Below are 26,891 nucleotides of genomic sequence, written 5' to 3'. Positions count from 1 at the left end.
AATAAATAAATGAAGTGCACCAAATGGAAGCAAAATACCCCCCTTAAATCTTGGGTTAAGGTAGAGGACAATATTCCTTTTGCCTGCCAACATTCTTTTTTGGGGGACACTACTTTTCTCTCCATTATAATTATGGTGTTCTCTGTGGTAAACAGAATAATCACCCTTCAAAGAATCCCTGGAATGTGTAAATATGTTAGATTACATGGCAGAAGAGAATTCAGGTTGCAGAAGGAGTGCAAATGCTAATCAGCTGATTTAAAGATGATGGATTATTCAGTACACCCAAAGGTATTACAAAGGTCCTTAGGATAAGTGGAAAAGGGAAACAAAGTAAGAAGAGTCAACCAGGGATGCTGGGACTCCAGTAATCCCAGGGACTCCAGAGGCTGAGGCAGGAGGAGGATCACAAGTTCAAGGCCAGCCTCAGCAATTTAGCAAGGCCCTAAGCAATTTAGCAAAATTCTGTCTCAAAAAATAAAAAGGGCTGGGGATGTAGCTCAGTGGTTAAGTAACCCTGGGTTCAATCCCCAGTACAAAAACAAGAGCCAGAAGGAAGCATAAAGATATAAGGATGCTGTTGGCTTTTTTTTTTTTTTTTTTTTTTTACTTTTACAAATCAAACACCTTTATTTTTGTTCCCTTCATTAGCATGTGAGAAGTGGCAGTGACTCTGACCTCAGCAGCAGGCCTGTTGTCTTTGCCCCATTAAGAAGTTAGGATCCCAGATGTACCCTTCAGGTGTTTCCCCAAACAACAAGTGGGAGAGGTGATGGCCAGCCCCAGTGCTGTGACATGGAGAATATCAGATCAGCACTGGACAGGTAGCTAGCTGCCTGACCCCTAGGCTGGGGCTGGAACTTATTTGCCTGAGTAAAGGGATTTTAGTCCTAGGATTTCTCCACATTGTGTCTTGCTTCTGTCCTGGCCAGGTTGGTCCTTCAGTTGTTCCTGCATAGTACCTTAAGGCAGGCCCACTGACTCCTTTTGATGAAGGGTTCCAAGGAAAGCTGCCCTTGGAGGCCCTTGAGACAGTGTAGGCAGCAGAACAAATACTCAAGTGTGGCTGGCACAACCCAGCTCACACCGCCATCACAGAGGCTGAGTGAACAGTCACCCAGGGAGGGGAGTCCCAGCTCATTCCATTCCCATGGGGCAAGTGACTAGAAGGTAACAGCACACGGGTAAGCCAGTGCCTTCCTGTGTCCACACCCAGGAATACCTTCCAGTTGTCCAGACAGCCATAGTTGTAAGGATTCCTAAATACTCTGCCCTTCGCCTGTAGTCGACGTCTTTCCTTTTTGTTGATGTGCCTTTTGATGCTAGTCTCACCCCGGCTGATGAGAACAGCATGCCATATGGTTAGGGCACCCAGGGCAAGTGCCACAGAACTGCACAGGAACCAGAGGTAGACAAGGCTCTTGTGAGTTATCCTTTCCCGAAAGGAGAAGGTGGGTGGTGGGGTCTGGTGATAAGTCTCAATGGCAGCATAAGCCTCCGGGAAAAGGTCCCAACTTCCATAGCTGCAGTAGACACAGCCCAGAGTCATGAAAAAGCAGAAAGAGAAGAAGTACCGATGGTTATAGTGGCCCACACAGTTATTTAGCCAGGGGCAGTGATGGTCCATCTTCAGCACACACCTATTGCAGATGCTGCAGTGGTGTGTTCGGGCAGGTTTGGAATAAATACACTTCTTACAGATGGAGACTGTGGCAATGTCATTCCTGCCCTGGGGTGGGTACCCAGGTGGAGTGGTGATGGCCTGGTAGTAATGGAAAACGATGAGAATCAGATTCCAGTGACTGTAGAAGAAATGCCAGCAGAGTCGTGGCACCGAGTAGGTTTGAAGGATGAGAGGCAGGACACACAAGTAGGCGATGGCCACGATGGAGCCCGTCAGCACTATCACCAGCACCACGAACACCTGCAGCCAAATTGAACACCGCAGCCTCTGCGGCCGCTCACCACCACCCCCTCCAGCTCAGCGCCCGGGCCAGGCCCGGTTCAATCTGACCCACCATTGCCCGTCACCCACAGCGCCAGTAAGCGGACCCGGACCTGCCGCCAGCCCATCCTCATGCTGTTGGCTTTGATGATGGAGGAATGGGGGCACAAGCCCAGAGATGTGGGCAATGTCTATGACGTGGTGACAAGCAAGGCAACAGATTCTCTTCTGGAGCATCCAGAATGGAAGATACCCTTGCCAATACCAGGATTTTTTTTTTTTTTTAAGAGAGAGGAGAGGGGGAGAGAGAGGGAGAGAGAGGGAGAGAGAGAATTTATTTATTTATTTATTTATTTATTTATTTATTTATTTATTTATTTATTTATTTATTTATTTTCGGCGGACACAACATCTCTGTTTGTACGTGGTGCTGAGGATCGAACCCGGGCCGCACGCATGTCAGGCGAGCGCGCTACCGCTTGAGCCACATCCCCAGCCCCCAATACCAGGATTTTAACCCAGTAATTCTCATTTTAGTTTTCTGATCTCTGGAACTCTAAGGTAATATATTCGTGTTGTTTCAAGCCACTACATCTGTGGCAAATTGTTGTAGCAGAGATAGGAAACTAATTTATACCATGGAGTTTTATGAGGCTGGTTGGGCTCAGTCCTCTTCCTCAGAAGTGCAAACTCGGTCATCTCTATAGTGAGTCATTCAAGGAGAAGTACATGAGCTGGGTCAGGCCATGTTTTTTTCTAGTCAGGACAGGAATTTTTGAAAGATACGTCCTCTCTAACTGGGCTCTAGTGTTTCTGGTCCTTCCACTTATAAGTACCCTTGTGATTACATTGGGTTCACCACAACTGCAGCAAAAATGGGTAAAATAATCCATGATTGTTGTCTTTGAGAGGTTCTAAAAAGCCTAACCTGGCCAGTGTGTTGGCACATGCCTAAAATCTCAGCAACTCAGATGCTGAGGCCGGAGGATCTCAAGTTCAAGGCCAGGTTCAGCAATTCAGTGAAACTCTGCCATAAAATTAAAAAGTAAAAGGGCTGGGGATGCCTCCTCAGTGGTAAGCACGCCTGGGTTCAATCCCCAGTAACAAAATAATTTAATTTAATAAATAAATAAGTAAATAGCCTGAAAGTGATGAACTTGCCCCTCCACCCCAATCAACTGACTACCCAAAACATATGGGCTACACCCCAGCCCATAGTGAGTATAAATAATATTTCAAGACAGATACAATTTGGAAATATCTGTTCTGCCTAACTACAGGGAGGCTGGGAAATGTGGTCTACCACATCTCTGGAAATAGAGGAAAGGATTTCATAGACAGCAAGGCAGACTCAGCCTCATGATTTTGACTGTGACATTCCTCCCTTTTTAAACACTGAAATTGATATTCATGGCCAAAAGTTTTGCCTTGGACATAATCACTTCTGAAGAGAAGAGCTGCTCCAATCTGCTTCTCCATAAAGAGCCCACCATGACCACCATTGTATTCTCTTGAGCTCCGGGACTAGAGCACACTGTGTATGGATAGTTTTGTTTTCTCGATGTTTAAGAAGAGAAAGGAAAGCAGCTAGGGGTAGCAAGAATAATTTCAGAAAATTTGAAGGACTTTTCCCACCCACACAGGTACTCCCCCACAGATGGTGAAATCTGTCTCCAAGGAAGCCCAACCCATGCACACAGAGGCTCAGGGCCAGCATGAGCTAAGGCTGCTGAGAGGGTGGATTCTGGGTGTACATCACTAGCATGCAAATCTCATGTGGTGATTTCTCTGCTGAAAGCCCCTAGTTGTAGGAACATATTATTAGATAGTGGGTAGATGCTGCCAGACAGATCATGAGCCCTAGAATACACCCACTTTCAACAGAGGCAAGAAAATATCAGTTACCCTTTTTCTTGCACAGACCCTTTTGATGGTCTTGTAAAGCTTATGGACCCCCTTCTTAGAATAATGCTTTTAAATTCATAAAATAAAATACACAGGAAAACATTTATGTTGAAGCATATTTATCAAAATAATTGTTTAAAAAATGTCTGGTACAGTCATAAATATGCATCTTTGTTAACTCAAAATCATAAAAATCACATAATTTTAAAGTAGTAATGAATATATTATAGCTTTTATTGTTCTTTTTGCAATGTTAAGGATTGAACCCAGGGGTTGCTCATATTGGGGAAGCACTCTACCATGGAGCTACCCCCCAGCCCAAAGTAGTGGTGAGTATAAATAATATTTCAAGACAGATACAATTTGGAAATATCTGAAGCTTTCGTTTACTTTTTTTTTTATTAGTGACAAAGTCACAATTCCTGGTATTATCATTGTGGCTTGTTCTCGTACTTAACCGAAGGAAAAGGTCAATTTCAATCAGAAGTTGGTGAACATAGGAATGATTCTTAAATTAATTTTTCAGTGTTGGAAATTGAATCAGCATCTTGTACATGTTCTCTACACCCAAACACACTTTTTTTTTCCATACTGGGGACTTAACCCAAGGGTCCTTAATTACCAAGCTCCATCCTCAGCCCTTTTTATTTTTTATTTTGAGACAGGGTCTCACTAAGTTGCTTAGGGCCTCACTAATTTGCTAAGACTAGCTTTGAACTTGTGATCTTCTTGCCTTAGTCTCCCCAAGTTGCTGGAATTACAGGCATGTGCACCAGGTCTGGCCCCAAGCCCACATTTAAAAACAGACTACAAGGGGCTGGGGATGTGGCTCAAGTGGTAGCGCGCTCGCCTGGCATGTGTGCGGCCCGGGTTCCATCCTCAGCACCACATACAAAGATGTTGTGTCCGCCGAAAACTAAAAAATAAATATTAAAAAAAAAAACCAAAAAACAGACTACAAGCCAGGCATGGTGCATGCCTATAATCCCAGCAGCTTGGGAGGCTGAGGCAGGAGGAGGATCATGAGTTCAAAGCCAGCCTCAGCAAAAGCTAGATGCTAAGCAACCTAGTGAGACCCTGTTTAAATAAAATACAAAATAAGGCTGGGGATGTGGCTCAGTGGCCAATTGCCCCTGAGTTCAATCCCTGTTCAATCCCCCCCCCAGTAATAATAATAAAATTTAAAAAAATAAAAATACAGACTACAAAAGCAACTAACTCATAATGTGCCACCCACCTTCTTTTTTTTTTTTTTTTTTAAAGACTTCTCAGGGAGGAAGAAGAGGACCCAAGAGGTGGAAACCGTGGAAGTGCGGTTGAAACCGTGGAAGTGCGGTTGTTTCCCCTTTTTATAGTTCTTTTTTTTTTTTTTTAAGAGAGAGAGAGAGAGAGAGAGAGAGAGAGAGGAGGAGGAGGAGGGAGAGAGAGAGAGAGAATTTTTAATATTTATTATTTAGTTTTTGGCAGACACAACATCTTTGTTTGTATGTGGTGCTGAGGATCGAACCTGGGCCACACGCATGCCAGGCGATTGTGCTACCGCTTGAGCCACATCCCCAGCCCATGCTACCCACCTTCTGTCTTTACACCTCATGGGTCTCATGTCCTGCCATGCACTGTAAGTGTCAGCACTGTCAACTAACCACAGCTTACCCACATGTGGCACAACACGTCTATTTATCATTACCAGGGACTGACCAGGCACCACACTCTTTTAAAACATTGTCTAATTTAATCCTTGTAACCACCCAGCCAAGTAGGTACTTCCTATCTATAATTCTTATCATATAGATAAGGCTCAGAGCAGTGAAGTAACTTGTCCAATGGGACCAAGCAAGCAAGGCAATGGGAGCAGGATTCAAACCTTGGGGGACTTCAGATGAATCCACTGACCGTTTCACAACAGCCTTTGTGTGTTTGTGTATATCTGTGCACATACATATTTCCCTCTGCCTGGAACACCTTTTCTGATCTTTGCCTGGTTCATCCTGACCCTTGAAGTAAATGCTTCAGGTGCCCCACCCATATTCTTTTGGCCTCACAGGTTCAGTGCACACCTGCCAGACTTCCAACTGACAGCAGCAACCACTCTTCATCTGAGAACCTTCTGCAAAGGTTGGAACCTGTTCTGCATACACACACAGCAGGCGGGAGTGCCAGGGCATTAGTGTCTCCAAGAGAGGCTCTTAGCCAACGATGGTGGAAGTTGGTGTATAAATTTCCTTGGGCCCAGGTCCCTTAATATGGTGACTCTAAGAGGCACAATCTTCCGTTTCCTGAATTCTCCAGAAGGATTATGCTCCAGTTGCCTGCAAATGAAAATTTGCTTGATAATTCACTTTTATTGACTTCTTTCCTTTCTATGTCTCATGTTCTCATTGCCCAATTGCTGTTTCCTGGGCCCATTGCTTTAAACAATGATTTGCTTCTGGAGGGATCTATCTGATCCAAGACACGCCTCTTCTGGGAGACCCTCTCCTGCTTCCTCAGTAGAATTGGCCATTCCCTCTTCTGCCCAATGCTTGCAACATTTCTTAAAGGTAATGCTACTCCCATTGCTTTGCACTGGTCAGTTTACAGGTCAGGGAATAGGTTTTCAATTGTTGCCCTAACAAATGACCCCAAAATTAGTGGCTTGAAGCAACAACCATTGATTATCTCACAGTTCTGTGGATCAGAGTTCAAATACAACGTGGCTCAACTGGATTGTCTGATTAAGGTCTCGTGAAGCTGCAATCAAGGTGTTGGCAGGGCTGCATCCCTTTCTGTTAGCTCTAGGAAGGAATTCCCTTCCACTCCTGAGGGTTGTTACCCAAATTAATTCCTCCAGATCTCAGTGTCCTTACCCAAGGCCATTCTTTGATGTTGGAGGTTTCCTGCATTATTTCTCATGCTTCCCGTTTGGTCTTCTGCAGAAAAAGCTGGTCAAATCTTTCTTACACTTGAAATTTGACTTTTTCTTCTGCCAACTAGAGAAAATGCTCTGCTTATCAGAGATCACATGATTAAATTTGGACCACCCGGGGAATGCAGGATGCTCTACCTATTTTAAATACCTCTAATTTCTTCTGCAAAGTCTTATCATGTAATATAACATATTTGCAGATTAGGGAGAATGGACATCATTGGCAGTTGTTCTGGATATTACATTAATCATCCCCACTGTATCAGTTACCTATTTCTTCATAAACCATCTGACTGAGCACAGTTGCCCACACCTATAATTCCAGCAATTTAGGAGGCAAGAGGTTCCCAAATTCAAGACCAACCTCAGCAAAGTATCGAGGTCCTAAGCGATTTAGTGAGACCGTGTCTCAGAAGAAAAAATAAAAACATCAAGTGTCCCTGGGTTCAAGCCCCAGTACAAAAAAGGAAAATAAACCATCTAAAATTTCATGATTTAAACAAACAACCAGCCAGGTGTGGTGGCATACACCCCTGTAATCTCAGGGGTTTGTGAGGCTGAGGCAGGAGGATTGCGAGTTCAAAGCCAGTGTCAATAATTTAGCAAGACCTATCTCAAATAAATAAATAAATAAATAAATAAATAAATAAATAAATAAATAAAATAAAGAAAGAAAAAGAAAAAGAGACTGGGGATGTGGTTGAGTGCCTTTGGATTCAATCCCCAGTATAAAACAAACAAACAAAAAACAACCTATCAATCATTTTGTGTCCTCATGATTCTGCAACTGGGGCTGGGTTAAATTCAATACTTTTTCTGTAAGCCTTGCCTCGGGTCATTCATGTGATTGCATTCATCCCACAGTCTGATGAGGAACTGGAGGGCCTCAGATAGTCCCTTCCTCCTGTCTGGGAACTTGAAGTTAATTGTTGGCTGTAAATCAAGCTTTTTTCCTTTTACATAGTCTCTGGTCATTTGTAGTCTAACCCAGGCTTCTTGACTTAGTGGCAGGAGTATTAAAAGAGGGAGATGATGAGAAGTAGCAGACTTCAGAACTAGCACAATGTTGCTTCTGCTCATTCTGTTGGCCAACACAAGTCACAAAGTTGATCAGAATTCAGAATTCAACCAGACCATCTCTGGGAGCATCTCAAGGGCACAGCCTAGATTTCAATTGTCCTAGTATCCTTCTGTCCTATCACTTTGCTTTGCATATAGTAGGTACTGAATAATATTTTGGGAATGAATAATTTTGGGCATAATCCTATATTGTGTTTTGAACCCAGGGTTATTGCACATGATGCTAAGCCAGCCCTGTACCTTTGAGTTATGTTCCCAGTCCTATTTATTTTATTTTGAGATAGGATCTCCATAAATTGCCCAGATTGGCCTTGAACTTGCAATCCTCCTGCCTCAGGCACCCAAGTTGCTGGGATTACAGGTATGTGCCACCACACCCAGCTCAATATCATCTTTTTTAAAAAAATATATATTTAGTTGTTGATAAACCTTTAATTTATTTATTTATATGTGGTGCTGAGAATTGAACCCAGCACCTCACACCTGCCAGGCAAGTGCTCTACCAGGGAGCCACAACCCCCGCCTTCATTATCATCTTTTTATGACAAAGTTTTCTCTCTCTACATCCCGTATCCTTAAAGACATAATAGATCATATGGCTTTCTAGATTACATTGTTTGCACAGGGCCCCGTTCCAGAAATGTTTGCTATGGTTGCTAGTGATTTTAAGGCTGGGATGATCAAAGGAAAACAACTTTATTTATTTTTTTTCTTTTTTCTTTTTTTTTTATTGGTTGTTCAAAACATTACAAAGCTCTTGACATATCATATTTCATACATTTGATTCATATTTCATACATTTGATTCCCATTTTTACCCTGTATACAGATTGCAGAATCACATCGGTTACACATCCATGGGAAAACAACTTTAGAGGCAACTTACTAGCTGCATGAATATGGACAGGCTAGTCTTTGAGTCTCATTGTCTTCGACTATAAAATGATGAAAGCAATGCCAGCATCAAAATATTATTGTGAAAAAAAGTGGCAAAAAAGAATAAAAAAATAGTTGTGAGATTTTATTTCACAAATATTTCTGGGTGCCTGCTCTATGGCAGATATTGTGATAAAATGGTATATGTGATGGTCAGTCTAATGTGTCAACTTGACCAGACCTCAATGTGCCCAGATATTTGGTTAAACATTATTGGGGTATGTCTATGAGGGTATTTCTGATAAGATTAACATTTGAATGTGTAGAGTGGGTAAAGCAGATTGTTCTCTGCAATGTAGGTAGACCTCATAGAAGGCTTTGGAGACCTGAATAGAACCAATGACTGAGTAAGAAGGAATATTCTCTCTCTCTCTCTCTCCCTCTCTCTCTCTCTCTCTCTCTCTCTCTCTCTCTCTCTCTTTTAGTTGGGATTAAGCTCAAGGGCACTCAACCACTGAACCACATCCCCAACCCAACTCACTGAGTTGCTTAGTGCCTCGCCATTGCTGAGACTGGCTTCGAACTCTCGATCCTCCTGTCTCAACTTCCCAAACCACTGGAATTACAGGCGTGGGCCCAGCTAGAAGGAATTCTTTTTCTCTGCCTGACTGTCTTTGAACTGAGACATCAGTCTCCTTTTGCTTTTGAACTTGAACTTGAACTCAGAATTTCACCCTTAGTTCTCCTTGTTTCAGACCTTCAGATTGGGACTGGAACAATACCATGGGCTCTTTCTTTTTCTGGTATTTCTACCTGGCCCCAACTTGATAATTGTATGAACAAATTCCATCTATGTATATGTACAGATATACATATGTATATAAATGTATACACACAAATGCATATATATATATAAACCATAACTAAGTATACCAAGTAGATCTGCTAAGTATTCTCAGAGACTTCATGTATTTAGGGAAGAAGTGGGGGAAAGACAACTAACAGAGAAACAAAGTTCTGAGATAGAAAATATTTTTTTTAAAGAGAGAGTGGAGGGAGAGAGAGAGAGAGAATTTTTTTTAATATTTATTTTTTAGTTCTCTGCGGACACAACATCTTTGTTGGTATGTGGTGCTGAGGATCGAACCCGGGCCGCACACATGCCAGGTGAGCGCGCTACCGCTTGAGCCACATCCCCAGCCCTTTATTTACTCTTTTTAGATATACATGACAGCAGAGTGTATTTTGACATATTATGCATACATTGAGTATAACATCCTAATTAGGATCCCATTCTTGTGGTTGTACATGATGTGGAGTTTCACTGGTCATGTATTCATGTATAACATAAGAAAGTTATGTCTGATTCATTCTACTGTCTTTCCTAAACCCATCCTCCTCCCTTCCCTTCATTCCCCTTTGTCTAATATAATGAAATTCTATTCCCTACCCCCACCCCACCATTCATTGATTTTTTTTTAAGAGAGAGTGAGAGAGGAGAGAGAGAGAGAGAGAGAATTTTTAATATTTATTTTTTAGTTCTCGGCGGACACAACATCTTTGTTGGTATGTGGTGCTGAGGATCGAACCCGGGCCGCACGCATGCCAGGCGAGCGCGCTACCGCTTGAGCCACAACCCCAGCCCCCATTCATTGATTTTTGAGACAAGGTGTCTTACTATGTTGCCTATGAACCCAGGCTGGCTGTGAACTCATGATCCTTCTCCCTCAGCTTCCCATGTAGCTGGGATTACAGGTGCACACCATCATGCCCAGCCATATGTCTTTTAAAACATTGATGATCTAATCAGCTTCTTTAATACCTTATCAAAAAAATCCTCCTTTGCTGGGCATGGAGGCACACACCTGTAATCCCAGCAACTTGGGAGTCTGAGGCAGGAAGATGGTGAGTTCAAAGCCCACCTTAGGAACTTAGCGAGGTTCTAAGCAATTTAGTGAGATCCTGCCTCTAAATAAAATATAAAAAGGGGCTGGGGATGTGGCTCAATTGTTAAGTGCCTCTGGGTTCAATCCCCAGTACCCCCCAAAAAAAATCAAAAGAAAAAATAAAAAGACTGAGGACACCGCTCAGCAGCAAAGCACCCCTGGGTTCAATCCATAGTACCAAAACAAAACAAACAAACTAAAAAAAAAAAAAAAAAAAAAAAACAACCAAACAATCCTCCTCAGACTGACTGGCCAACTCTTTCCAAATGGAAAACGAGGTCCAGAATGGCCATCTGGCCATTTGATGGCTAACTAAGGTCTTCCTCGGATGATCCTGAGATAAGAATTTGAGGTCACAGAAAAGAGAGTCTCAACAAGGAAACACCCAGGAACCACTGGAATGCAGAACAAGCAACTTCTGACAACCCAGCCTGAATCCTTTCACTTAAGTCCTTGCCCACAGCTTGCCAGATAGGCTGCAAAAGCAATAAAACTGCAAGGTAACCAAATGGCATTCTATAGAGAGTATATGCCTTAAAGGCTTGGTGACTGAGAGATGAAACCAACCCCATTGTAACAGTAAGATGCATACCCTGGGTGGGGATTTAAGATGCTAATGAGATGTAATATGATTAGAATAGACAAGTGCAATTCACAGACACAAGGAAAAGTGATGCCAAATTGCATAATCCCACCCTACTCCACCTCTAGTCCAGCCTCCTCTATAAATGTTAAACCGCAGCCCAAAACAGCACTACTCATGCTCTCTGTGATGGGACATGCTCCCATTCTGGAGTGTGTACTTTTCCCTTTTAATAAATCTCTTGCTCTGCTACACATGCCTAACAGGTCCTTAAATTCTTATCTGCAACATGTCAAGATTCCAGAAGATCCAAGTAGAGGTCTCTTCTGCCTCTCTGGAAAGACTTTGAACTCTCATGGAGTGACAACCCTATACATAGGTCTTGCTTTGAAGTAGAAACCTCCAGAAGCTGACTAACTCTAAGACAAGAACTATCCTGCAAGTATAGTCATGTGCTGCATACAGATATTTCAGTCAGTGATGGTGATCCCATATTGGTTAGTGACATTACAGCAGGTGACATTCCATGATGTTCACCCAATGACTAGATCAATTAGCAAAGAAGTCTCAGAATATATTCCCATCATTAAACAATGCACGACTGCAGTTTATATGTGAAGTGATTCCCGGAAACACCAGTAATGCGGAGGGGACATGGGAGATTGAGATGAAGGAGGGAAAGTAGCCAATCAAGGTACATTATCAACTGAGTTAGCACCAAGAAAAGGAGATACTTCTATCTGCAGTGGACCTCTGGGAGCAAATTGGAGGGCTGAATGTACTACCTCCTGTTAGTCTGGCATCAAGGGCTCTGGAGTGATGACAATTCCCAGGCACTCTGCCATGTGAGTGAGCCAAGTAGGCTCTAGCAGCACGAGGAAACTCTTGGGCAGCTGGCAGTGGGCCCTGCCTGACAAAGGGATCAAAGTAGGATTATTCTTCCTGACTCCTTTGCTGTTAAGTGAACTATAGCACTTGTGCTGGCCAATGAGTTCAAGGGCAAAGAGCCATGAGCCACTTCTGGTTGAAGGTTTCATTACATACAAGACCACAGTGCCTTTCCTTTTGCAGTGATGACCGTTGATGTTCAAGATGGCAGGTGCTCCACTCACCTGGATTCTGGAGGAAGCCTGATGTGGCTGTGGCAGAGTCCTAGCTGACTCATGATGGACATGATGTTTCAAGCAATAATTCTGAGGTTTTTGGTACTGGGAATTGAACCCAGAAGTACTTTACCACTGAGCTACATTAATTGGTGAATTAATCCCCTAATGGGGATTAATTGGGTAGTAAGTCTAGGTAGGTAGTGTGTGGCTGAAGGATCTGGGTCATTGGGGGCATGACTTTGGAGAGTCAATCAGACTCCCCCCGCCCCCTTTCTCTCTCTCTCTCTCTCCTTCCTGGTGCCATGTTCTGAGCCAATTTCCTCCACCACACTCTTCCTTCACGATGTTCTGCCACACCTTGTGCTCAGAGTAGAGGAGCCGGCTGCCTATGGACTGAGACCCATGAAACCATGAGCTCCCAAATAAACTTCTTCCTCTAAAATTGTTCTTGTCAGGTCTTTTGGTCAACAGCAAAAATAGCTACTAAAACATAAATATACATGATCCAAAGTTGGTGGGAACACAGGAGACATGTAGAACATATCCCCATTTCACACAGAAGTGACAATCTGTGAGAAGATACCAGGGTAAAATGGGGGAAATACTAGTGAACTATGGGTCTGGGGTTGTGGCTCGTGGTAGAGCACTTGCCTAGCATACGTGAGGCACTGGGTTCGATCCTCAGCACCACATATAAAAATAAATAAAATAAAGTCACTACTACAGTAGAAACTAAATGCTCACAGGTTTCCTTGGTCTCCTGTTTGGACTATGACCAGTAACTTCTCCTTCTGTAACCCTCCCTAATAGATCATATTATTGACCAAGATGTCTACTCCTCACTCTTTTGTGCCATTTGATGAATAAATTGTAGTTCTTTTTTTTTTTTTCAAAATGGATGAAGTCTATTTCTGACCATTTGACTTTGGGTTTGACCTGTTACTTATTTTTGGTCAGTTCTGTGTGTGGGCCTAGAGAAGGGACATGTCTTTTTTTTCTTGCCCATTTGTCATCAGACTGGAAAGAGCATGTGCAGGCTGGCCCCTTTGGTTCCAGGAGGAGGATTAAAGATACATGAAGCTGAATTGAGTCACTCCAGCTAAGCCACACTAGATCAGCTGACACCCAGATAGCTCCCAGAATGGTGAGCAAAATAAATAGTGTTATATGCAATGAAGAATTTGGGGTAATATCTCCCTAACAAACGATCTCTGTGTTGGATGCAGCTGACTCTCAGCCCTTTGAGTGCTTTTGGTACTTAGTTATCCATATGTCATTATCTCTTCTACAATACTGTGAAATCCCATTGGGGAGAGTATGTGTTTTCACCTTTACATCCCCAGCAACTAACCTGTGCCTATCACAAGGCACACACTCAATATACACTGTTGAGCAAATATCTGGAAGAAAGAAGGAGTGAATGAATAGAATACACCACATGATTTGTTTCTGTTTTTGTTTGTACTAGGTTTGAACTCAGATGTGCTCTAGCATCAAGCTACATCCCCAGCCCTTTTAAATTTTTTATTTTGAGATAGGCTCTAATTGAGTTGCTTGGGGCCTTGCTAAGTTGCTGAGGCTAGCCTCAAACTTGCAATCTTCATGCCTCAGCCTCCTGAGTTGCTGGTATTATAGGCATGAATTTGCCAATTAGGCTTGCCAAATGGGTTTTGATTTTAAAATTGACCTTGAAGGTCTAAAACAACTTGTTATACAGGGAGGAGGGGAGATAACATATGAAACTGTTTTCAATATTTTAAACACTTTACAAATTATTATATAATTACATCGAAGTATATTTTAAAGTGCATAAAATAATAATTATAACCAGTTTATATACTATTATAACTATTATATACTATTATACCTTTTATATAATTAAAAAAAAAAACAGAAAAACTACCTGCCAACATATAATTTTTCCCAAGACAATACAACTTTTTCAGGCATTAATTTTTTAATATTTATTTTTTATTTTTATTTTTTTAATATTTAATTTTTTAGGTGTAGATGGACACAACACAATGCCTTTATTTTTATGTGGTGCTGAGGATCGAACCCGGGTCCCGCCTGTGCTAGGCGAGCGCTACACCACTGAGCCACAATCCCAGCCCATATTTATTTTTTAGTTGTAGTTGAACAGAATACCTTTATTTTATTTATTTATTTTTATGTGGTGCTGAGGATCGAACCCAGGGCCTCGAACGTACTAGGCGAGAACTCTACAGCTGAGCCACAACCCCAGCCCCTCAGGCATTAATTTTTTTTAAAGTAAAAGTACATATTTTAAAAAATACTCAGGGCTGGCACAGTGATGCATGCTTTTATTCCCAGTGACTAAGGAGGTTGATGCAGGAAGAGCATAAATTCAAGGCCAGCCTCAGCAATTTAGAGAGATCCTCTCTCAAAATAAAACACTAAAAGGGCTGGGAATGTGGCTCAGTGGTAAAGCGACCCTGGGTTTAATCCTCAGTACCAATAAATATATAAATAAAAGTAAAATTAAAATACTCAATAGATAAGAATTGTGTATTTCAGCCCATGGGCAAAGGGATTAGATTGTTTTACTCTGAGGAAGATGTTTCTACTCATCAAAAAAGTAGCCATTCCTTCTTTGGTTACCAGGGCTCAACCAGAAAACATTTAATGTCACCATGGAGGGAGTTGTCTCAAGATAGCAGCAGAAGATAAAATAATCATGCATGTGGCTTCCCAAGATGACAAAGCATTTGCTGTCTACCCAGGTAGATATGCCAGTAATATTGAAGGAATGTACAATAGAATCTTAAACAAAAAACAGATTTCAACATAATGCAATCACTCTGTTATCGTTTTATAAATGGAAAAGTGAATTTCACAACTTACCTGAAATGAAAACATAAGACTGGAGTAATGTTTTCTAAGCAATTTTGCCATAATATTTGTCCTTCTTCTCCAAGGTGTTCAAGTGGCCTCCATCCACTACTGATTTTTAAACTGGAAGAATAGTTTGGATTGTTTGTGGTGAAAGGAAATCTGTCAAGGTGCAAAAGAAACGTCAGTGTTGACATTTCTGTTTCGCAATTTTGAAGAGGTAATTTCCCTTTCGCGTGGCTCTGTATTTGTTATAGACTGAATGCTCCTGTCTGCACAAAATTCATATGTTGAGATCTAATTCACAGTGCAAGGGTATTAGGAATTGGGGCCTTTGGGAGGGGATAAGAACATGAGAGTGGAAACCGCATGAATGAGATTCGTACCTTTCATAAAACAGGCCTCAGAGAGCTTCCCTGTCCCCTCCCGTCCTATGAGCTTACAGTGAGAGGACAGAAGTTCATGAACTAAGAAGCCAGATCTTGCCTGCCACTAGATCTGCCAGTACTGTGATCTGGACGTCCCTGTCCCAACCATGAGAAATAAATTTTGGCTCTTCATTAGCCATTCAGTTTATGACATTCTGCTATACTAGTCTATGTTGAATAAGGAGGTATTTATGGCAAGTAAAAATGATTTTATATATATATATATATATATATATATTTTTTTTTTTTTTTTTTTTGGCATCACAAATTGAACTCAGAGGTGCCTTACCATTGAGCCACTTCCTCAGTCCTTTTTATTTATTTTTATTTTTTATTTCTTATTGGGATTGAACCCAGGGGCACTTAACCACTGAGCCATATCCCTAGTCTTTTCTTTTTATATATTTTGTTTTGAGACAGGATCTCACTAAATTGTTTAGGGCCTTGCTAAATCACTGAGGCTGGCTTTAAACTTGAGATCCTCCTCATCCTCCCAAGCGGCTGGGATTACAGGCATGCACCACTGCGTCCAGCTTCATAAACTAAATTTTAACCAAATCATATTCTTTGGCTTGTTTGTTTGACTGTGGTAAAACAAACAAAAGTAAAGAATATTGAGAGCTCTGTAATGGAAATAATCTATTTTCTGCACCAAGCCTAAAATTCTGTCTCTTCCCAGAAGTAACCCCCCCCCCTTTTTTTTTGTTCCTAGAATATTGTCACTAAAATGTTCCATGGATACAGAAGCATTTTATACCTTTTTAAATTTTAAATTCAAACTTTCTAACATCTGTTTCATGTCTTGTTTTTCTCACAAGAAAAAAAAAGTTGGAGCTCATTCCGTATGTCACTTATGCTTCACCAGGATTCCTCCAAAGTGAGAAGAAAACATGGGTAACGAACTGGTGTGAGTTCTCTTCTTGTGAAATGGATTGGCAAACTTTCCCTCATGAAGCCACCCAGAACAGGCTGAGGCATTCATGAGATGTAATCCCGGAAAGTACAAAGAGTTCCAGGTGGGAGGGAACCAAAGGAAGCCACATCATGCCATGACTATGAACTCTGAACGTGAGCCACATTCACATGGGCTTTGTGATAATAATCCGTTTATCGTGATTTCCAGGTCACTGTTAGAGATGATGTGGCATAGGACTCTAAAAAGTAATCTTCAGCAGGAAAATGCATATTAAAATAAGAATGAGATAAGATTTCAGAGCCATTATAATGGCTGGCACAGTTTTCAAGTTTGACATTATCATTTGTGGTGAGAGTGAAGAATCAGAAACAGGAGCTTTATACTGAATCCAAGCAAGGAAAAATTGGAAAAACCACAGTACAGAGCACTTTTATAATGTTCAGTAAAGTTGATATGTACACAATACCAACTCAAACCTACATACCCAAGCAAGATTCTTGCACACAGGAGTTAGGTCATGTGTACCCCATAAGCCTGCTCTCTGCAACATAGCTGGGGGTAGTGAATTGATGGATCACAATAGAGCAGTTAAAATTGATGTAGGAATCACAGCTGTATTTTTCAGCATGGATAAATGGAAAACATAAAATCTTGAATGAAAAAGCACATGTGAAAAGATAAGTACATTTGTGAAACACTCCAACAACACTTTGTGTTCCTTGTGGGTTTGTATTTTCCGATGCACCCTCCAGCCTTCCCTAACTCTCTCTGACCTTGGGAAGCTTTATGGTCTACAACAGGGAGCCTTTAGCTTGGGAGATACCCCTAGGAAGCTGAAGGTACCTCTGGCCCCTTTCCTGCCCATTCCCTCTTTACCAGACTGGTTTTCCTTTTTGCAATCTTCACATTTGCAAACAGAACCTTTATTAAACTGTCCTCCCTTACCCCATTTGCTTGGGCCGATCCCAAAGGATGCATATTTATATGAGGAGATTTGAAATGATGATCACTAAAGACACACACTTGGTCTAAAGGCCGGTTGCCACTGCTTCTCAGTCTAAGACCAAGTATATGAGGCTGATCATCTAGTGCAAGGAAGTAAAAGAGAACATTTGGAAGGGGAAGAGCAGCATTGTTACCATATTTGCAAAGTTTCATTTTTAATAAAAAAAAAATTGCTGAGTGTATACCTGTAATCCCAGCAATTTAGGAGGCTAAGGCAGGAGGATTGAAAGTTTAAGGCCAGCCAGGACAATTTAGCAAGATCCTGTCTCAAAATAAAAATGAATAAATAAATAAAAAGAGGGCTATGATGCAGTTCAGTGGTAGAGAATGCCTGGGTTCAATCCCAGTACCCCCCCCAAAATAATTAAATTGCATCAGAAGTTATTACCTAAAAACGTTTGAATCAGTTTAATCTGGAACAGGAGTGTCACACAAGGCAAATTACACATAAAGGGAAGTTCTCCCTCTCCTTGGATACCCTGGATCCTCTTTTAACTAGCACCTCCTCCAAAGATGCAAACAAATTCTGCACAATTAATCCTAGTAGTTCCACTCTCTTTGCCTGGAGATTGTGGGAAAGTGCATAATTGCGATTAGAAAAAGGTCATTGATGAAAGCAAGATAAAATTGGCTCTGAGCTAACAGTAGAAGGCATTGGGTGGGTGACAGAGGAGGGTTATTAACAGAACAGAACATTCCTATTTTCCTATTTCTACACATTATTCATTTGTTTCCATGTTGCCGAAGAAGTTGCCTGTGTAGTCAAAATAGATACAAAACACTATTGCAAAATTGCACAATTTTTCTAATTCCTTGAATAAAACATTTGGCCTTCTCTGAATCTGAGAGCCTAGAATCAGAGCCTTTGCCTCACAGCACAGGGTGTGTGTGTGTGTGTGTGTGTGTGTGTGTGTGTATGTGTGTGTGTGTACACATACATGCAGCAATGCTGTGGTTTTAAGATTTTAATGTATTTTCATTGCTTTCTAGTATATTTATAAAAGTTATTGCTCTAAAAAATAAACAACACTGAAGTGTTGTTTGTGGAGCAAGTCCTTTTGCTCCACAAAAGACCTTCCTTCTCCCAGAAATAAACTACTATTAATGAGATGTGGTTTATTTTGTTTTATTTCATTTTTATTTTTTTGGTACTGGGCATTGAACCCAGAGGTATTTTACCACTTAGCTTCATCCCCAGCCTTTTTATTTTGAGACGGGAACTCATTCAATTGCTAACGGCCTCACTAAATCACTGAGACTGGCCTCAAACTTGAGATCCTCCTGTCTCAGCCTCCAGAGTTGCTGGGATTATAGAGGTTCACCACCATGCCTGGCATGAGATGTGTTTTCTCCTGGACCATTTCTATGGCTGTACAGGCCTGTGCATATAGATACATTATTTTTCATTTTAAAGTTTTTATATAATGTTTGGTGTTTTACCACTTGCTTTTTTCAACTACTATATCAGGGCTGGTTTTACTGATAAATTTTGTGAGATAGTCAAAATTCAAAATGCTGTACTTGTATCAACCCACTTAATCATCATTTTAAAACCCCAGGAGGAACATACAACTGTTCTTCCCATTTTGTAAATGGGGACATGAAAGTACAGAAAACTTACATGACTTACCCAAGGTCTGACAGCCAAGAAGTTCCAGAACCATCATGTGAATCTGGGCAGGTCCTCACTGGTTACCCCTGTGCCTTATTTTCTCATGTCACCATAGTAGGAATCATTCCAAATCTTCTTATGTGCTGCCAGGCTTTTGAAAGAATGAATGAACCATGGTCCACATACCCATTCTCTCATGCACGCACTTGTGTTGTTTTCAATGTGTAGTGACTCATGCCTCTTCTTGTACATGGCCCTTTCGGCACATGAGTAACTATTTCTCTGGGCTAGATTGGAACTGCTGTGTCATAGTGTATGCATTAAGTGTTGACATATACCACTAAATCCTCTTCTGAGAGGGCTATGCCAATTTTCAATTCCATCAACAGAATATATCTTCATAGATATGAGGTATTATTAGTCCTTTGAAACATTTGTTTGTTTATTTATTTATTTGATAGTTGGGGATTAAACCCAGGGGGGTGCTGAATCACTAAGTCATATCCCCAGCCCTTTTTTTTTTTTTTTTTTTTTTTGAGACAGGGTCTTTCTTGCTAAATTGCTTAGGGCCTCTCTAAGTTGCTGAGGCTGGGCTAGAACTTGAGATCATCCTGCTTCAGTCTCCTGAGCCACTGGGATTGTGGGCATGGGCCACCACACCCTGGCGATGTAACTGTCTTTGAATGTCTTCTAAACTGTTTCAAAATACTCAAGCATGCAGGATAATTGTTATATACCAAGAAAAGCACCTGCTCCTTACCCATCTGAATTGGGAAAAAAAATGTTAGGGAGACATTTTCAAGCAGTTGGTAATATCTACCTCTTTCGTGTCAAAGTGAGAGTCAGATTATACCCAAAGGAGAATGAGGAGCCCCATTTGTCAGGGAGAAGTCTCTGCTCCCCTCAGCATTCTCCACTCCAGATGTCTCTGGTCACCCCCTGTGACATAAACAGGTAGCCAAAGCCCCTGGGCTCAACACTCCCCTCCTTCACAGCCCCCTGCCCCCAGTGTGTGCCAGATGTCATCTGGAACTTTGCCTGAGCCCTGAATTCTCATGGGTCTCATTTACTGTCTTGCTTCAGGCACTAAAGGAGCTGAGCACAAAGTTTCCATTATTTTCAAAGGGGATGTTGCACTAACTGAGCTCCTGAGGTTGTTAGGAAAAATATATGACTTGCCAATGCCACATTAACTGAGCTTCTGAGGTTGTTAGAAATACATACAACTTATGCTACAAAAGTTAAAGATGGGAGGGGGCATTTTTAGAGGGAAAAAAAGTATTTTAGTGGGAAAAAAAGCACTGTTTTGTCCTCAAATTCAATCAGTGCACAAAGAGCATTCTACAATGCAGAAAGAAAGAAAAAGGATCATTTATTGTTCCATTATCACATTTTTGCATTTTTAATGCCGTCCAGTAAAAGCAGTATGTTTAAAGGAACAAGTCTTTCTGCTCACCCCAAATCACTCAGTACAGAGCACATCACCTGCTAGTGAATCTCACTGGTGTTTGATGAGCACTTCTGTAACACTTCTGTTACAATACACACATGTTCATTTGTGTCTGTAACATATCTCCAGATATTAAGCTACTCATAGTTTAGTTCATACACATGTAGTTCATTGGGGAGTCCAAGGCAGAACAGCATTGAAAATTATTTTCTACAAATATATATGTGTGTGTATGTGTATGTATATATATACTGTGTATGTGTATATATATGTAGGGTGTGTGTGTGTGTGTGTGTTTGTTTATTTTTTTATTTATAAATATAAACATTTTGGGAGGAGGTACTAGGGATTGAACCCAAGACACTTTACTACTGAGCTACATCCCCAGCACTTTTTTTTTTTTTTTTGAGACAGGGTCTCACTAACTGGCTTAGAGCCTGGCTAAGATGCTGAGGCTGGCTTTGAACTTGAGATCCTTCTGCCTCCCAAATAGCAGGGATTACAGACATGTGTCACCATGTCTGGCATCCGACAATTGTATTTTTAACTATGCCCTGTGAGTTCCCCTTAGTGACATCTGTTGTAGGCGTTATTGGTGCTTTGACCATATGGTGCTCATAACTTACACTGACTGCTTCTTGATGCAAACACCTGGACATTCCACCTGCACTAACTCAGGGGCATGGTGGGGAATTAACACTTCTGGGAACAGCCCTCAGCCAACGACAGATGGGAACTGGTGGATAAATATCACAATGACCTCACCCCTCCAGCAGGCCTTCATACTCCCTTGGACAAATTCAGTGAGATTGAACCCCAGTGGCTCATGGCCCATTCCCTCCCTCCCTCCCTCCCTCCCTTCCTTCCTTCCTTCCTTCCTTCCTTCCTTCCTTCCTTCCTTCCCTCCCTCCCTCCCTCCCTCCCTCCCTCCTTCCTTCCCTTCCTTCCCTCCTTCATTTCTTTCTTTTCTCCTTTCATTACAGAAAATTGAACCCAGTGGTTCTCCACATGGAGCTACATCCCCAGTCCTTTTTAATTTTTATTTTTATTTTGTGACAGGGTCTCACTAAATTGCCAAGGCTAGCCTCTATCTCAAAATCTTCCTGCTTCAGTCTCCCAAGTCAATGGGATTATAGGTGTGCACCACCGTGCCTGACAGCAGTAGCCCATTCTAAACTAGAGTACTGGTGGTTTTCTTTCTTTGCCTATATTGTTTTCCTACTCCCTGCAGGTGCTTCCTGCAATGTCTTCCAAATAAACTTCTTGCATGCTGTTCTTCAGGGGCTCAGACCCTGGGAAAAGGATTCAGGATCCCAGCAGGTGAAAGAAGATGCAAGGTGCAGTTAAGATTGTAGATATACTTTATTCAAGGTGGCATCAACCCCAAGCCTTTCCAGTTGGCCTTTTTTTATGTGTAGGCTGAATAAAAAGGTCCAGTGCCAATAGGTTATGTAAGTGAGCACTTGCTTACAAGCAGATATTTTTGACCTTGAGTACATTTGCTGAATCAGGATGTTAATGACTTTGGCTACATTCAAAAACATAGTTAGTTAGAAATCTTGGTGAGGTAGTCTAACTATAGCCATCTTGGACCTGACACATGCACATCTTTGCATCTCAATCTGCTTCATGGGGACATCTGTAGCATGTTTATTCAATCCATTCCCAATATTTGGCTATAGCTGGTTGAACCTAAGCTGGGTATCTGAATGTACCAATTGGATTCTTTTTTTTTCCACTTTAAAATTTTTATTTTTATTTTTTAGATATACATGACTGTAGAATGTATTTTGACATATTATACATATATGGAGTATAACTTTCCATTCTTGTGGTTGTACATGATGTGGAGTTACACAAGTAATATGTATGCTTAATGAACATAGGAAAGTTATGTCCAATTCATTCTACATCTATTCCCATCCCTCCTCCTTTCCCTTCATTCCCCTTTGTCTAATCCAGTGAACTTCTATCTTTCCCTCCCCCCTCCTTACTCTGTGTTAGCATCTGCATTTGTTTTGGGGGGGATTGGCTTATTTCATTTAGCATGAAGTCTCCAGTTCCATCTGTTTACCTGCAAATGCCATAATTGCATTCTTCTTTATAGCTAGGTAATATTTCATTGTGTATATGTCACATTTTCCTTATCTATTCATTTCTTGAAGGGTACCTATGTTGGTTCCATAGTTTAGTTATTATGAATTGAGCTACTATAAACATTGATATGGCTGTGTCACTATAGTACACTAGTTTTAAGTCCTTTGAGTATATGCTAAGGAGTGGGATAATTGGGTCAAATGATGGTTCCATTCCAAGTTTTCTGAGGAATCTTCATACTGCTTCCCATAGTGGTTTCATCAATTTGCAGTGCCACCAGCAATGTATGGGTCTACATTTTTCCCCACATCCTCACCAACATTTACTGTTTCTTGTAGTCTTGGTAGTTACCATTCTGACTGAAGTAAGATGAAATCTCAGTGTAGTTTTAATTTGCATTTCTCTAATTGCTAATGATGTTGCACATTTTTTTTTCATACATGTGTTGACCAATCTTATTTCTTCTTCTGTGAAGTGATTGTTCATTTCCTTTGTCCACTTATTGATTGAGTTATATGACTTTTGGTATTAAGTTTTTTGAGTTCTTTATATATCTTGGAGATTAATGCTCTGAGTTGCAGGTGACACCAATGGATTGTTGTTCCTTAGGATTTTGTACTGGGACATAGGATGTTGGTTTGTGCCTGCAGGAAGCTGAGGTTCTCACATATAAACTCAGGAGCTTTTCAGGGTCATAGTGTTGGATGTGGTTAGATGAAGAAGATAAAGCTGTTCCAAGGTGAGTTGGAAAAGAAGGATGGACAAGAGATGAAAGTGGGCTTCCTGTTCTAGTCTCCCTTTCTTTCTTTTTCATTTATTTATTTATTTTTTTGGTACTGGGGCTTGAACTCAGGGGTGCTTTACTACTGAGAACTACCTCCCCAACCCTTTTTATTTTTGAGACAAGGTCTCACTGAGTTGCTTAGTGCCTCACCATTGCTGAGGCTGGCTTTGAATTCACAATCCTCCTGTCTCAATCTCCCAAACCCTGGGATTACAGGCATGCGCCACCGTACCCAGTTAGGGTAGCCACCAGCTAGAAGGAAAGAAGGAAGGGAGGGAAAAAAGAAAGGAAGGGGCTGGGTGTGAGTTCAATCCTCAGTACCACATAAAAATAAAATAAAGATATTGCATCCACCTATAGCTTAAAAAATAAATATTTTTAAAAAAAGAGAGGGAGAGAGAGAAAGTAGCAAGTGTTGACAAGGATGTGGAAAAATTGGAACCCTGTGTGCTCTTGGTGGGATTGTAAAATATTATAGTCACTATGGAAAACAGCATGATGATTCCTCAAAAACATTAAACATAAAATAATCAAATGATCTAGGAATTCTACTTCTGGGTATATACTCCCCAAATTGAGGGCAGGGTCTTAAAGAGATGTTGGTACACCCTTGTTCACAGCAGCATTATTTGCAACAGTCAAAAGGTGGAGGCAACCCCCAAATTCATGCAAAGATGAAGGGCTTTTTTCTTTTTTTGATACCGGGGATGGAATCCAGTGCCTCACTCGTGCTAGGCAAGCGCTCTACCACTGAGCCACCACCCCAGCCCAATGAAAGGCTTTTAAAAAATGCACTATGTATGTCCAATGGAATACTATTCAACATTAGAAAGGAAGGAGATTCTGACACTCTCTGCAACACGGATGAAACTAGAGGATACCTTGCTATGTGAAATCAGCCAGCCACCAAATGACGAATACTGTATGGTCCCATTTTGTTGAGGTATTTAGAATACAAATTCATAGCAAGAATACACTGGTGGTTGCTGGAGCCTCAGGGAGGTGGACTGGGAGTGGGGACACTGTTTAATGCATACAGAGTTCAGCTTGAGATAAAAAATTTCGAAGATCAGTTACACAACATTGTGAAGGGACTTAACAGAGCTAAAGCACATATTCTGCAAATGGTTTAGACGTGATTTTTATATTATGTGTAATGTTATCACAATTTATAAAAAAAAATTCTGACACCCACAGTTCTTTTCAGAGGCTCCCTGTGCCACATATACTCTCTCCATTGCTAGCTCTGTTCCAAACATGCCTCCTCTTCACTGTTTCTGGTCTGTGCCAGGCACATGTCTGCCTCAGGACAACTGTACTTCCGCCCTCCCCTCCTGGAAAGTTCTTGCTCTACAGAACTGCCTGGATCACTCCTCCACCTCCTTCAGGTCTTCACATGTTCTTCTTCACAGTGAGTCCCCACCTGGGCCTCTTCGCCTAAACTGTCAGCTCCTCTCTTCCCCACATTAACTGTTTCCCCTCAACCTTTGTCTCAATCTAAAATATTCTATGAGAGCCAGGCTTGATGGTGCACATCTGTAATCCCAGGGATTCAGGAGGCTGAAGCAAGAGGAATGCAAGTTCAATACCAGACTCAGCAATTTAGTGAGGCCCTAAGCAACTGACACTTTGTCTCAAAATTTTAAAAATAAACAAACAAAAAGGGCTGGGAATGAGATTCAGTGGTAAAACACCCCTGGGTTCAATCCTTGGTATATAATAATAATAATAATAATAATAATAATAATAATAATAATAATAATATTCTATGAGAGCTTATAGCAATTGTCTAAAATATTCTATGCATTTTATTTATTTGTCTTATTATAGTTTTGTTTTGTTTTCCCCAGTAGAATGAAAGCTCCTAAAGAGCTGTTTTGTTCACAGCTGAATTTCCAGAACTTAAAACAGTGTATGTATAGTAGAAGGCCAAGAAACATTTTTATAATGAATGGATGAACTTCCATTGTCAGGACCCCGTATAGACTCCTAGTTGGGCAACCTGGATTCCTTCCTGTAAGCTTGCTATGGTTTAGATTTGAATGTGCTCAAAGGCCCATGTGTTGAAGGCTTGGTCTCCAGCCTGTGGTCCTATTGGAAGGTGGAGAAGCTTTAAAAGGTAAGACGCACTGGGAAGTATTTAAGTCACTGGGACCATACTTTTGAAGGGGACTTGGAATCCCAGTACCTCCCTCTCTCTCTTTGCTTCCTAGCTGCCACGAAGCACACAGGCCTCCTCTGCCAACTCCCACCATGATTTACTATGTCATCATAGCCCAAAATGACAGGGTCAAATGACCAGGGACTGAATCTTTTGAAATCAGGAGCTAAAATAAACGATTCCTCCTTTTATGTTAACAATCTCAGTTTTGTTTTTGTTTTTTTTTTTTTTTAAGTAACAGGAAGCTAACAGAAAAACCAAGCATTATTCCTTAACTGAATTCCTTTGAGCCTTCTTATTTGTTTGCTTTTTTTTTTTCTTTTTTCCCTTTCCTCCTCTCCTCCCCCTTTTCTCCTCTGGTACTGGGGATTGAACCCAGGGGTACTTTACCACTAGGCTGCATTTCTAGTCTTATTTATGTATTTATTTATTCATTATTCATTCTAGGGATTGAACCCAGGGGTGTTCTACCATTGAACTACAATCTTAGCCCTTTTTATTTTATTTTATTTTGAGACACAGTCTCATTAAGTTGCTTAGGTCCTCGCTAAGTTGCTTAGGGCCTCACTAAGTTGCTAAAGCTGGCTTTGAACTTGCATTCCTCCTGGTTCAGCCTCCCCATTGCTGGGATGACAAACGTGTGCCACCACGCCCGGCAAGTTACTTGCTTTAGAGAGAGGAGAAAGGCATCCCTTCTCCACTCTATTCTCCACTCGTCCATTTACTCCCAATACCACCCTCCAATACTCTAATGTATTGCACTTATTTTTTTTCAATTCTGCACCCTAGTGCCAAGATTGACAGCATAAAAAGTCTCTCTTGACATCCTATGGCACAGGACTCTCCATATATGACAGTGAAAAATGGTCACAGATTCCTCCTCACCTTGCCCCTTTCGGATGTGACTTTGTACCTTCTCCCATCAAGAGATGGAGAACATTTCTCTATCTCTTTGAATCTGGCAGACTTTGTAACAAGTAAAATATAGCAGAAGTAATATTGTGAGAGTTCTGAGCAGTTTGTCAGGTACCTTTGAAGCTACTTCTCTTACCTTCTTGTTACCTTGAGAAGGCCAGGAAAAGTAGCCCCAGGTAGTCTCTTTGAGTATGAGATGATATAAAGAGAGTGGTTAAATTGAGAGTTGGCACCCACTGAGCTCCAATCCTACCCAATTGCAGCAACATGAGAGGTTGTATTGGCTTTCGATTGCTGCTATGACAAACTACCAGAGATTTTGCAC

At 41.3% G+C, this 26,891-nt stretch overlaps 1 protein-coding gene across 2 annotated transcripts; it reads right to left on the bottom strand.

Annotated features, from left to right (window-relative positions):
• Positions 1-608: 608 nt before the first annotated feature.
• On the bottom strand, positions 609-2,065 carry LOC308647594 (palmitoyltransferase ZDHHC16-like). 2 transcript variants are annotated; one of them, XM_081291838.1, is made up of 2 exons: positions 1,925-2,065; positions 609-1,729 (listed from the first exon to the last, which is right to left on the bottom strand). In XM_081291838.1, exon 2 carries the CDS (start codon positions 1,625-1,627, stop codon positions 1,082-1,084), a length of 546 nt encoding a protein of 181 aa, XP_081147964.1. In that variant the 5' UTR covers positions 1,628-1,729; positions 1,925-2,065; the 3' UTR covers positions 609-1,081. The 2 variants fall into 2 exon arrangements, with proteins under 2 accessions (XP_081147964.1, XP_081147965.1); XM_081291839.1 differs by having other exon boundaries at positions 609-1,640.
• Positions 2,066-26,891: the final 24,826 nt, after the last annotated feature.

This window comes from Spermophilus citellus, assembly GCF_964194105.1.
Source record: "Spermophilus citellus genome assembly, chromosome: 4".
Taxonomy (NCBI): Eukaryota; Metazoa; Chordata; class Mammalia; order Rodentia; family Sciuridae; genus Spermophilus; species Spermophilus citellus.
The sequence above is the reverse complement of the archived record's forward strand: the minus strand, read 5'-3'. Positions and strand labels throughout refer to the sequence as shown.